We start from the raw sequence: 13,772 nt of genomic DNA, 5'->3' as shown, positions 1-13,772 counted from the left end.
AATACCTTGTACAATTTTTAGCAGAGGTGTTGCTCAATTTGAAATTCTTGCTTCTAATATGAGGTTGGTGTCATAAGTTGCAAATTATTCCCCAGGTTCAGGATGCTATTGTGAAAATAAATCCATTCCTTCCTTCCCTGCTTCACCTGCCCCCATGACCATTATCCTAACCCCCTCTCTTGGCTTGGTCGCTGCTGGCATTCTGACCATAGGTCCTAATCTGTATATAGCATGTCACAGAATTGTGCAACCTGGGGATGGTGTTGTTTCGCATTGGAATCCACACTTACCTCCACATAGAGCATATTACAGTGATCCAGCTGGGATGTAGCTAAGGCATGTGTCACTGTGGCCAGATCAGACCTCTCCAGGAATGGTTGCAGATGGTACATTAGTTTTAAGTGTTTAAATGCACTCTGGCCACTGCCAAAACCTGGACATCCAGGCTCAGAGATTAATCCAGGGGCATCCCAAAGTTGCACACATGTATTTTCAAAGAGTATGAGTAAAGATGCTGCAGCCACTTCATATGGTTTCAAAAAGTGGCCCTATTTCTAAAACATCATTGTAGGACTGGAAAAGAGGGACTGAGAGGCTGAAGCACCTGAGCACTAATGCAGTGCTGCTTTCTTTAAAAGATGTATAGTTGGGGGAATTGTTATTCTTAAATAAACAAGAAATCCAGCATGCATGTGTATGCTGAGAGGTGCGGGGGGGGAGGGCTTGCTAAAGAAGCTTGGCTCCTCATTGCACCACAACACGAACTCTCTGTGTCCACTGGTGGAATATACTTTCTATATTATAAGATCAAACTATATTTTTCTTCTCCCATAGGGAAACCTGTGTTTATTACATTGCCTCACTTCTTGTATGCAAGTGAAGATGTAGGTGAAGGTGTTGAAGGAATGAAGCCAAATATTCAAGAGCACATGACCTTTCTAGATGTAGAACCAGTAAGTTATCCATGATTATGCACGCTGATCTTGCGCAAAGAATTAGCAGCAATTCCATTTTATGATTCAGAATAATTATACATACCTTGTCATCAAATGTGTATTGAATTTAAACATGTTTACTCAGCTGGTCCAAGAAGCTTGCTTGATCTGTAAAAGTGTAGGCATAAAAATGGGGCCCAGCATATTTTGACAAAAACACAGGATCTTGGGTGCCCTCTCTCTAGTAACTTGGGGTTAACACCAAGCTGACCATTGCTGTGAAATGACACCTAAATAACCGATAGAGACTGTATGGATCCCACCTGTCTGACTTAGATGGATGTGGTGCATACTGGGACCATCCGCTTCTTAACCAAGAAAAAGGCCACCATACTCTTCACCACTTTTGTGGCAGCTGCCATTTGTTGCAGCTGCTCTTGCCACATCAGTCAGCAGCAAGAGAAACTGACAGGAAAGACTAGTTGTGTTGTTGCTGATGTTGAGAAGCTGCAGGAAAATCCCCTTACATATACTTGGAGATTCCTGCCAAGAACGGTGGTGGAAATTTTAAGATTCCATTTGTACAGAGCTCTAAACCAGTGGTTCCCAACTTTGGGTTCCCAGATGTTATTGGATTAATACTTCCAAAAGCCTTCACAGCTAACTGTACTAGCCAGGATTTCTGGGAGTTGTAGTCCAAGAACATCTGGGGATCTAAGGTCAAGACCCACTGTTCTAAAACCTGTTTAGAAGTGATTCTGGGAGCTATAGTCCAAAATTCTTAACTTTTCCAAATATTGAGTTATGAAAAATCTATAACTTTATCTTATATTTTGTTCATTACCCCAATTTTGAGGCAAACTGTTTTGAACCTATCACCTAGTTCCTTCCCCCCTTTAATGTGGTTCATCATTTGTTTCACCCATGGCAAGACATTTTGCCCCAAATTTTAAATGTGTTCTCTGTGTTTTTAAGACAACAGGATTTACACTACAGTTCGCCAAAAGACTGCAAGTGAATTTGTTAGTGAGACCTTCTACAAAAATTACGTAAGTCTTTGGCCTCACTGATTAATGTACTTGGAAAAAAAATTGTTGTTGTTCATCCAGTTCTTGCACTGAGCAGATCAGAGTCATTCTAATTTAATTTTATTTTAATGTATTTATTACAGACCTTTAAAAAAGCTCAAAACCCCCTTTATCTTTCCAGTACTTTGGCTGAATGAGGTAGGCATCTTTTTGTTTCTCTTTTATTTATGTTGGTCTAAGAATTTTTGAGTCATCTTTTGCAGCCATCTTCTTCTCGACTTGTTTATTTGAAATTTCCTGGCATGACAGGAGAAGGCTCCATGCTGTAAGCCTAATATGGGCCCAGGGAAAGCCTAAGGCCAGTCTGGGAAAGAGATATTCCCCCCCCTTTGGTTTGTCCTTGCAGTTTCGGAGGCAAGATGTACAGAGTTGAAACATGCTGTTACTGCCAGTAACAGCAGGGATTCCCCATAAACACAATATTCACAATAATAGCAGGGATTCCCCACGTACAAACCATTCTGTGGTTTGAGATAACAACAGGAAGCTTTGCCTGCTAAGCATTCTCTCCCCAGTGGGGATACCCTGATCATCCTGTTGTTTTTTTTTTGGAACAAGGGGATGGAGGCTCTTTCAGTTTCACCTGTCTTGTGTCCTCCTCAGTGTCACCAGTAGAGATGGAGGTATTTGTATATGAATACAAATATCCCTGCTCAGCTGGACTTAATGAGGGTCTGGCCCCTGAGGGAAGGAAGACAAGTCTCCCTGCATGGCTGCTGAGTGGCTAGTTGAGCAGGAATAGAGTGGCACTCTGGGTGTGATTGGGCATGTGAGTGGACGGTCCGGCCCTGGGGGCCAGACCCTCATTAGATCCAGTTGCACAATGATATTCATATTTGTATATGAATACCTCCACCTCTAGTAACCAGTGCTGAGGGCTAACCTTTTTGTAAGTGCAGCAAAGTCAAACATATCAGACAGCATGGCCACGGCCTTGATATCAACTGGCTTGTGGGATGGCACCTAGACCTTCAGTGCAATAATGCTTCCCATTTCTATCCTAACAGAAGGGACAATGACTGGAATCATGTTGGCACAGATTGGCCTACATAAGGCTGATGATGTCATCAGTCATGGTCTGTTATCTTTAATTAAAAGTTTCCTATTCCTTCAGATACTGGGAATCCCTTTCAACCTGAGGAGACTCTGGGGACCTCAGGACTGCAGGGGGAACATTTAATATCTAAATATCACCACCACTAGCCCTGCTACCCGAGATGGAAACTTTTAATTAAAGATTAAAAGCCATGGCTGATGACATCATCAGCTTTATGCTTGTGGACTTGCACTGACAGGGTTCTAGCCACTGACTCTTAAGTAACCCCAACCATCATTCATTCAGTTCATTGTTTTCTACCTACTCCACTAAATCTCAACATTATGCAGAGGGAGGTAGTGGAAAATGTCTGCTCTGTTGCTTCAGAAACTATGTGATGAATTGTGTGTATGTATTTTTTTTAACATGTAGTAAATAATGGTCAATCTTCTGTTGTCTTATTACACCTGAGGAAGGCAAAACGTGTAATTCACGGTCTTCTTGCTGCCAGTTAATGGGTCCCCATTTGGATTCACAGGCATGCACCAGTCCAGTGGGTTGGTGTGTGCCCAGAACTCCAGCTAGGGACTCGTGAACTTCCAGCAAGTTGGTGCAAGTTGAAGTGTTTTCTTTCCATGAATGCAACTACACAACAGCATTTTGGCCAATAACTGGAGGTAAGCAATAATGGGTACTGTACTGGTTTGTGCAACAAGCTATTTTTGTATCCCAGACAACATTAATGAGGTAATATTTCAGCATCTAAAATATAATGGAATGTGATACTTATTTTTCAGAGTTCTGAGTTGTGGTTAAAAAGCATAATTTTTGAACCTCTGTCCTGACCCTTCTCAAAAAAAGACATTTTTTCAAACCTCTGTCCTGACCCCTCTTATAAGAGATTATGGGGGGCAGAAGTCCCGCAACACTTGGAGGGCTACATGTTCTACATTCCTGACTTTGTGTCATCTGTATAAACTGGTGGTTCTTCTTCTTTAATGTGGGGTTTACATGATGGGACAGAGCATACACTTAGAATGATGTTGCTCTATGATCTCTTTTCCTTCCTACAGACAGCTGTTATTGATGACAAGAAAGCAGAGTTTTTCCGGGCGAAAGTGACAAATAAGATCAAATTGCTACACCTTGTGGAAGCTGTGCTTATCATTGTAGGTGCTCTGATATTCCTAGGATTCCTGGCCGCCTATCTAATATGCAGAGCACAGAAATCAAAATAGGTAAGCAGTATCTCCTTTGATGATTATGCATGCATTACTTTTAGTGTACAATGTTAGAATTTTTTTTGCAACTCTGTGACAGATCTGTGGGGTAGAGCAGTGGTCCCCAACCTTGGGCCTCCAGATGTTCTTGGACTACAACTCCCAGAAGCCTTCACCACCATCTCTGCTGGCCAGGATTTCTGGGAGTTGAAGTCCAAGAACATCTGGAGGCCCAAGGTTGGGGACCACTGGGGTAGAGCACGACATTTGCCACTTTACACATGTTGAAGATGAGGTCAGGAAGAGATTCTGCTCAGTTAGTTTGGGAGTTATTTGGACACTGAATTGCAGCTATTTTTGATTGTAACCAACTTGAGATATATCAAATGTAGACATTCCTTAACTGTGAAAGGCAATTTCAGAGCAAGTGTCCTAAACAGATGTCATACAGAAATAAATAAATTACTCAGTGGCATTGTATTCACAAGCCTATGAAATGGGTTAAATTGAATTCTCCAAGGCTACCTAGCAACTTTAAGAACATTTTGCTAGGCCTCTTAGGAATGTAGTTAAAAATGTAATTCAATCTCTCAAAAAACCTATGTTTTGTTAATGTAATATGTTGCTTCTGTGTCAGCGATTCAGAACTCCAGGAAATGATCTGGCATTGCCTTGTAATAGTATGCCAGTGTGGATAGCAGGAAAAAGAATGCCAAGATTTACATAGCAAAGGGCACCCTGAATGTTGATGACACCAGCCACCACAGTCAAGTTGGTTGACAGGATTCCCTCTTGTGCTCACCACCATTCACAGACAGACACCAAGCAACAGAAAATTGCAGAATTTGACTCCTATTTTCATGCTGTTTTGACTGGGTCATAGAATATAAGGGTCTTACAATATTTGAATGGGTCATACAATATAAGAAGTGCAATGTTAAAAATGTTGTGTCCATTCAAGGAATGGTGAAGGATGGTGACAACTATAGTTCCACAACAACTGAAAGACCATATATTATATGTCTCTCCTACTCATAATTGTGTGTATATCTGAGTAGTCTAGCTACATGTGAGGGCTACATATTCCTAACTAAAAGTTAGGAATATTAGTTTTAGTTTAGTTCACTCTCACAGAAGAGGGGGGGAAATTAAATGTTTATCATTGGTTGTTTTGGGTTTTTCGGGCTCTTTGGCTATGTTCTGAAGGTTCTTCCTAACATTTCGCCAGTCTCTGTGGCTGGCATTTTCAGAGGACAGTAGTAGAATTCTGTGCTCTGGTACAGTTTGTTTGGGAGTTGAGTATTTATGGCTGTGAGATCAGCTTTTGTACTTTTCAGGATATGTGATTATGGTGATCAGTGTGTTTTTGTTGTGATAAGAAGGAGAGATTATCTGTCACTGTGATTGATGAGTGTTGTTAGCTGGTCTTTTGTGTGTAGTGCAGAATAGATCACCGATCCTTGTGGCTGGGTAGAGTTTGTTGACCTTCTGCACATTGTATTTTTCAGTGCTGGGAGCCAAGTTTTGTTGAGTTTCAAACTTTCTTTTTTGTTGAAGTTCTGCTGATGTTTGTGGATTTCAATGGCTTCCCTGTGCAGTCCTTATCCTTATCCTGAGGATAAATGTTTATCCCCACTGAGGACTAGAGGGGATTAATATCTCTGCTTTTGTTTGTGTGTTTAAAATATTTTTACCCCACCTGTCCCCTTAAAAGGACCCAAAGCAGCTATTACAGGCTTTCCCCCCAAAAAAACAATTGCAGAAATGTTTTTTTTTTTTATGAATAACATGCGTTTGGCACAAAATAACTTGCATCAGAAACTATATCTTGCATAAACTACAAGGTACTTTTATGCAAAACACAAGGGAGGGGTATTCCAAAAATAGAAGGTTTTATTTTGTTTGGTTTATTTTGGCTCCCTCCCTCCCTTTCTTTTTTGGTTGTTGTTAATGCTGCTGCTGATGGGGACAAAGCCCTTAAATATGAAAACTATTGTGGTAGCTGACCCCCCTGCCCCCAGTTTCAAGACCACAACTAATAGATTTTAGTCTGATTTGCATCTACTGTAGTTTTAAGACCCTATAGAATATTTAAGCTTTCAGAAATTAATGAAAAGTGGCTACATTTCTCAAATGAAGAAATTCTTTTGAAAAATGCTAATTCATTTCTGATTCCTTGGGTTGGGCAAGACATAGGCAATGATAGTTGGTATTGATAAATGGCAAATGGGTTCAGTGGTACCTGGTTCTGCAGCTAATCTTCCTTGAAGATTACTAGGATACAAGTGAGAAGAGAAAGGCCAGGCCTCCACCTTGCAATGGATATGCAAGTCATTTTATGTACAAAGCGCATTTTCAGAGAGCCTCTCTTGCCTTTAGGTTTGGAAACAGACAGTCAGATTTGTCCTGTGGGGTTCCATTTCTGACCCTCCCCACCTCTGCTAGCTTGATGGGTCTGGATCCATAACTGGTGGAATACGCACAATTAGTATAGCAAAATCTTTGCTCCAAGAGGCATTTGGGGGTGGGGTGGGGAAATGAGGGTCAGGCTACATGATACAGTGAGGACACCATTAGAAGGGATGCTCCCCTCCATGATGAAAGCATAGTGCATGCTTTCTATCAGCTCCATGTCCTGCATTTGTAACTGGTCACTGGAAGATAAACATCATCTTAATTTGCAGGTCAAATTGTTGAGGCATGTATCTCTGAGGAAATCAAAGCTGGAGGGGAAATGGGAGAAACACAGAATATCCTACAAAGACAGTAACAGGTGATACCTTTTTTAGACCATCATGGAAATAAAGCAACAAAAAAAAAAGTGCATCAGTATCTGGTGGGTAGTTCTAAAATTATATGGTTTTATTAAAGTCCCAAAGTCTCATGGGCAATGTAGAGGCCAGGCTAGCTTCTTAGATGGAAATGGTTGCAGTCTGCAAGCGGCCTGGGGGCAGAGGGAAGAGTGTGGCTTCAAACTTCTCCTCCACCGGTATTTTGGAATTTATCACCCATTCTTAAACAGACGGAAACCAAATACTGTGGAACTGGAATATCCTGTTTTCCTTAATGGCTTCTGTGACCATGAGTCAGTCAACAATTCACAATCAACGATTGATATGAACTGCATCGATCTGACTAACCTGTAATTTCTGTTCTCTGTTTTCAAGTTACTGATCTCGACCAAAGGAGGGGAATGAGCCTTCCTCGTGACCTTCCTTAGTGTCATTGCTGCACTGTGCTTTGTAAGGTCAAGAAACTTTCGGAAGAAACTCTTGTCTTGGCAAGGCAAATGAAGCATGTCCTTCTTGGCCACTGGAAGCCTGTAGCAGGACCAAAGAGACATTGCAATGCTACCAGAAAGCCTAGCATGAAGTTCGAACTGATAAGGGTCTCTGAGGGCATCTAAATATAACATGTTCATCCCATGGAGATCTTACTGGGAATAAAACCTGTGCTACCATTTATGCCACTTCCTGGTGCCTCCCCACTGTGTTGCACTTGGGACTTCACAAAGGGCTGTTTAAACCACTTTTAGGGAATCCAGCACTTCATGAGGCACTCTGTCCCATTGTCAAACAGCTCTCATGGTTAGAAAGTTCTTCCTTAATACTGAGTCACAACCACTGGGTCCTACTAATGGTGAGTCATAACTGTTGGGTCCTGCACTCTGGGGATGGAGAAAACAAGCTAATTCCATGGAGCAGCAAAGTGGAAACATTCAGAGAAGAAGGACAGAAGAACCGGCTGTTTACACAGATGTAAATGATCCCTTTGATGTTTCTAACCTGTGAAATCTAAGCAGAAAAACTGCAGCCATAGATATTTTACACACACTGTCTAGTTTGCCCAATTTTGTTGAATTGGCATTAAAAATATCTCTTGTTCTCTCTCTTTTCTCTTGTCAAGAAAGTCACAAACGGTACCTTGTTTTTTCCAAGCAAGCAAGAAGCACAACCTTATGGGTCTTTGTCCTTAAATGTGAGGATGAGACAGGCAAAGGGTGGCACCCACACGCATGCATCGCACATCTACCATCACAAATTATTTTGGTACCCAACTGATGAACTGATTTTCTCCAATGTACAGTAAATGCAAAAGGTCAAGCTTCAAAGTGAAATATTGTCCAGAATGCATGCTGCCATGGATGATGCCAGTTCTTTGTGTATAGGTAAAGGTAAAGGTTCCCCTTGACATTTTTAGTCCAGTCGTGTCCAACTCTAGGGGGCGGTGCTGATCCCCGTTTTCAAGCCATAGAGCCAGCACTTGTCCGAAGACAGTTTCCGTTGTCACGTGGCCAGCGTGATTAGGGAACGCCATTTTACCTTCCCACTGAGGTGGTACCTATTTATCTACTCGCATTTGCATGCTTTCGAACTGCTAGGTTGGTGAGGAGCTGGGACAAAGCGACGGGAGCTCACTCCATCCCGTGGATTCGATCTTATGACTGCTGGTCTTCTGACCCTGCAGCACAGGTTCTGCGGTTTAGCCCGCAGCGCCACCACGTCCCTCTTTGTGAATAGCTGTGTCCTATTCAAGATGACTGAGCTTGGAAAGAAGACTGAATAGAAAAGGTTCAAACAAAGTCCTTTGCTTTCACGGTTCCATCTGCAGGTAAGCTGTGATGGTGGTGTTGCCAGTACAGTTGGACTTCAGGGATATGGTGCAAGATCCTACAGTGCAGTTCCACAAAGTGAATACCTCTGCTTGAGGAAGGACAGTAAAGATGAGGCCAGCCTGGCTTCCTGTGGGAGGGTGTTCCAAAGTTTGGGAGTAGCGACAGAGAAGGCCCTCTCTGGTACCTGTAAAGGTGGTGGGACCAAGAGAAAGTCCTCTCTTGATTATCTTAACATCTAGGCAGGCTCATCAAGGGAGATTTTGTAGTTGTTGACTGAAAATATTCCTGTCAGTCAGAAACAAATTTTACATAAACACTAATAGAATGCTGGCCACAACATTATTTTTTAATTAGAGTTTCTAGATTTGATTTGTTATTTACTTGTAACAAACCAGGAAGGCAAAAGTAGGTGTAAAGCAGGGAATGGTAGTATATGGAGGAGAAGATAAATGTTACTTCTATACTACACATGGCCACCCACTAACCTGCCTCACCCCACCCCAGATCCGTGGTCTAGCACCATCTACCTTTTTAAAAAATGCTTACGCGTATTGCTCTGGATGTAAGGGAGATCTGGTCATGACATCTTTCACGCCATTGATCACCAGGGTTGGTTCAACAGGTCTGGCTTATTGTCCAGGAGAACCTATAATTCCACAAGAATTGAGTAACCTGCCCATCTTATTTCTTATTTAAAGGTTATGTTCCAAATGAATCAAACTATTTTTGGACTGATTCATATAAGGTCTGGACTGAAGCAACATGGCTAGATTCAATTCCAGGGTGAAATGTTGGAATGCTTTGGTTTGGACTGATCTGGAGGTTGCAACAACAGAAATAAACAGGAAAAATCCAGGGTATGTCTCTCAAAAATGGCATGATAAAGAGGGGAGATAGCTTTGATCACTTGGACTTCTAGCATGCAATCTGAGGCAGGAATCTCACTGACACACTCCAGTCACAGTGCTCAGAGGTCATTTGTGTGGAGTCATTAAGTTGATCCGTTCAATTATCACATACATCTCATAACCATTCTTTTAGTTGTTTATTTTATAGTGAAAACAGAAGCTGGAGCTGACTTAGAAATATAGTCTAAAATATTCAATAATATGTTTAATATAAGCCCTACATAGGACTTTCCAATATGTCTTGCCTGAAGGTGTGAAGAAAAAGAGCAGGGTAGCCCCATCTTTCCCTCATCACTTTCTTCATATAGACCAGTGGTTCTTAACCTTTGTTACTCAGATGCTTTTGAACTGCAACTCTCAGAAACCCCAGCCAGCACAGTTGGTGGTGAAGGCTTCTGGGAGTTGCAGTCCAAAACTCCTGAGTAACCCAAGGTTAAGAACCAGTGATATAGACAACCACAGCCTGAACAGGGTGATGTCTTTCATGTATGCCACTTCTAAACATTTTTGGAAACCCTGTTTTTCCCCAAAAAAGTTCTGGATCACATGGAAAACCCCCATGGTTTGGGGAGAATCTCCTTGTCAGACCATCACTCTCAGTGTGAAGATAGCAACAGAGAGAGCAATGCTATTCACACATTTACCCAGAGTGCCTTTATAAGTCTGTACAAATGTTTCATGTATGTTCTCACTTAGTTACCCGCATCTCTTTGGCCACAATGGGTAACAAGATGCTGGGTTTAGGTCCAAATTACATCTAATCAAGCAAGGTTATTATGTTCTTAAGAAAAAAGCCCCACAAGCATATGTTCTCTCTGACTTTTGCTATATTAACAACAGTTATGTCCAGTCCTGGTCTGGGATAACTATCACTCACTTCCAGAAAAAAAAACACGTAGGATTCCTCACTCTCTTGAAACATTCTCTTGGAGACCCTGGGCTTGCCCTCTCAACAACGCGAGTCAAATATTGGTCTCACTGAATCAATCGGAAACATTTCCATTTCATGGCTGTCAAAAGATGCATCGTCATCTCACTAAAGCATCGCTTAACTGCTCAAATGTTTATATCTATGTGTATTTGGAAGTGAGCATTGAATATATCTCATTTAGTTACTAGCCACTAGGTGGCACTATTGCATTTCAAAGCCAACTAGAGTATGCCCTTGCATTTTCCAAGACCTGAACAGGACTCTTAAAGGCAGGACCTTTTTGAGGTCACTAGTTCATCAGGGTGCAGTGAGTCAGAAGTGACTGGCTGGCACACAGCAACAACAAACTGGAATGCTGGAATCTGCTTTTGTAGGAAGGCGAGTACCAAAGTTGCACTATCACCTCCATGGAATGATAAACATGGGAAACACATGCCATGAGTGTTCTGGTTTTGAAAAGAATGAAATAAATATTTGTATTGAGATGTAGTGTAGTAGACTATAAGCCTGCACTTCTGATCATCAGATCTCCGCTTCGAATTTTACTTCTACCATAAAACTTGCTGGGTGGCCTAAGGCAAGACATGCCCTGCAATGTTACAAAGAGAACAGTACATAAGTGTACTGTTCCCATTGTTATGTTGCTGCTTTCCCCAAGGTGGTGCCCAGCAGATGCCCTGAGCTACAAAACCCATCACATGTGTTAGCACTTAGAGAAAGTTAGGGTAGTCAAAACTGCAGTTTTAGTAGACAATTTTCCTCTTGATCACCACTCAGAATTAGACATGGGGATGAATAAAAAACTTGATCATGATATTCGTCAAATCGCTGATTCATTAAATATTCATCCCTTCATATTTGTGGGGTCCAGAGACCCCCACAAATACAAAGGGACAAATATTTCCCCATTTTTATTCATCTCCCATATGAAGAGAGGGAAGGCTAGCCTTCCCTCTCTTCCTATGGCTTTCTCATCCTTCCTATCGGCCCACCAATCAGCTGATCGGTGAGCCAATAGGCAGCTACCCACCCCCACAGCCTATCCCCTGCCCCTTCCTCTTCCTACCTTAGCCACTGCCTTAAGGGAATCCAGGCTGACCTTTGCAAAGATGGCAAGTGCAGCTTCCCTACCCTAAATGAAGCCTCAGCCACCATCTTTGCAAGGGGCAGCCAGTGTTCCTTTCTACAGGCTGTGGCTGCAGAGGCCAGCTGGAGATGGTGGCCATGGCAATGGTGATTATGGTTCAGCTGGGGATCTTTGGGGGGCAGTGGCAGCGTGGGGGGCATGAGGGGCAGTGGGGTGTCAGTGTTTTTTTAGTAACCCTCCCCAAGAATCGACAAAGAAATTCATGCCTTGTCAGTTCATGGGGACAGCTTTGTACTTTGTGAGTTGTCAGTTTTTGATGACTCAAGAACCAGGACGACTCCAAAATAGCAAGTCATTCCCATCTCGACTCAGAATGAATGGGTGAGCTCAGTCATCTATACGGCTGCTTCCAGATATTCTTGATTCAATGCTTGCCCATTCCCCAGGCAGTGCACACTCCCCTCCCTGCCTCCTCCGTGTAACTGCCCATTCACCAATCCCAGCATGCACATCCCTCCTCTGCCTCCTCCAGCAGCCACCCACTCAGAGGAGGTAGGGCTGGGAAGCTTTCAGCATTGCCTCACTGCGGTCCATGCCCATCTCTGTTGACAATTCTTTCCATACAGTGCCATGTTTAATGAACCTTGATCGTTATGACCCCTGATTTACAAGCTGAATTAGATATGCTGTGTTTGGGGGCAAATAGACCACTTCAGCACTTTCAGTGTTGAATACATGGGGTTCTGGGTGGCCAGGGACACAATATTTATTGAATATTTGTTTCTTTATTGGAATATTGATTTATTGATTTAAAACATCCATGTATAACAAAAACTGTCCTGTTAAGACCCGTACAATTCAAGGGAGAAGTGTACTATCAATTGTAAGTGTTTATAGTTTTACCAAAGCCCAAAAGATAGAAGTCTGGATGTACTAATCAAATCACTTCATCATATGCACAGCTTACAGTAACAGCTTTTAAAAATCTTTTTGGCAGCCATATTCTTGGTTACATGAGGATCACTGTCTGCAATTAATTTACACATCTGCTCAGCCAAATTTCTATCAGACATGCTTTCCAACTTGCCTCTTGTCTTTGAAATACATACCATAACAAATGATACCTATTTGTGGCACTTCATCTATAGTGACATTCAAATATGGGCATGTTTGCTCCCCTCCCCCTCCCCTCCCCCTCCCTCTCCAATGTGGAGAAAGCATTGTCTGAATTCATTTGTAATTCTGCATCTGTATATATGAATTAGTGTACACTTTTCTTTCAGTCAGTACCCTTGATGATGAATATCCTAGTTTGGGGAAATGTCCCTAAGTCTGACACTATTGGTTTTTCTAAACCTCTGGGTATCTTTGGATACTTATGAACAATGGCATCTTTCTGGGTAGTTTGATTGGGCAGGGTTTAGGGGCAAGAGTAGGAAACATCCAGGAGTCCAGAGGCTGTTCATTGACACACCCAATCTTATGCTCATTCACACCAAAACATTTTTAGCAAATTTTGCTGTTTTTCTCTGCTGCTTCTAAATAATTCCAAGTTTTGACTAAAGTATAAAACAACTGAGGAGGGGGTGACCATGATGAAATTGCACCTCCTAGAAGCCACAAAGAGACATTTTGATACGTTTTTCATTGAGGGTAAGGGAGCCTGAGAAAATGTTTCGGTACCTATGGGCTGTATTCAACCCAGGTCCACGCTTTGCCCATCCCTGAAGGGTCACACCATGTTCTAAAGATACCAATCCTATATGGCTGGTTTGAAGAAGCAGTATTGAGGAGCTTCTGTTCAGCCGCAAAGCTGAGCAGAAGCTCCTAATTTGGATCACTACTTGGCCCATTCTTGAGGTAGGTGTTCTGCCTCTGGGTACAGGAATCTGTTTTGCCGTCTCCCCCATTTAAATGGTTTGATTGCAAGTTCGTTCTACTTCATTTATGAA

General features: G+C 42.2%; 1 protein-coding gene across 11 annotated transcripts in view; it reads left to right on the top strand.

The window, feature by feature from the left end:
* The window catches only part of CD36 (CD36 molecule (CD36 blood group)), a 122,310-nt gene that overhangs the window by 63,894 nt on the left and 44,644 nt on the right, over window positions 1-13,772 (top strand). For 8 of the 11 annotated variants that reach the window (XM_078394291.1, XM_078394292.1, XM_020790000.3 and 5 more), the window contains exons 10-14: window positions 835-953; window positions 1,911-1,984; window positions 2,107-2,161; window positions 4,133-4,297; window positions 7,447-8,170. In XM_078394291.1, coding sequence (XP_078250417.1) covers window positions 835-953; window positions 1,911-1,984; window positions 2,107-2,161; window positions 4,133-4,297 — 413 coding nt within the window. In that variant the 3' untranslated portion in view covers window positions 7,447-8,170. Of the gene's footprint in view, window positions 1-834; window positions 954-1,910; window positions 1,985-2,106; window positions 2,162-4,132; window positions 4,298-6,963; window positions 8,171-13,772 lie in introns of those variants that run through there. The other 3 variants (XM_078394295.1, XM_073000726.2, XM_078394294.1) reach the window with 3 other exon arrangements.

The sequence above is a fragment of the Pogona vitticeps genome, chromosome 5 (assembly GCF_051106095.1).
Source record: "Pogona vitticeps strain Pit_001003342236 chromosome 5, PviZW2.1, whole genome shotgun sequence".
NCBI classification, from domain to species: domain Eukaryota; kingdom Metazoa; phylum Chordata; class Lepidosauria; order Squamata; family Agamidae; genus Pogona; species Pogona vitticeps.
This window is presented reverse-complemented; position numbering and strand designations above follow the sequence as displayed.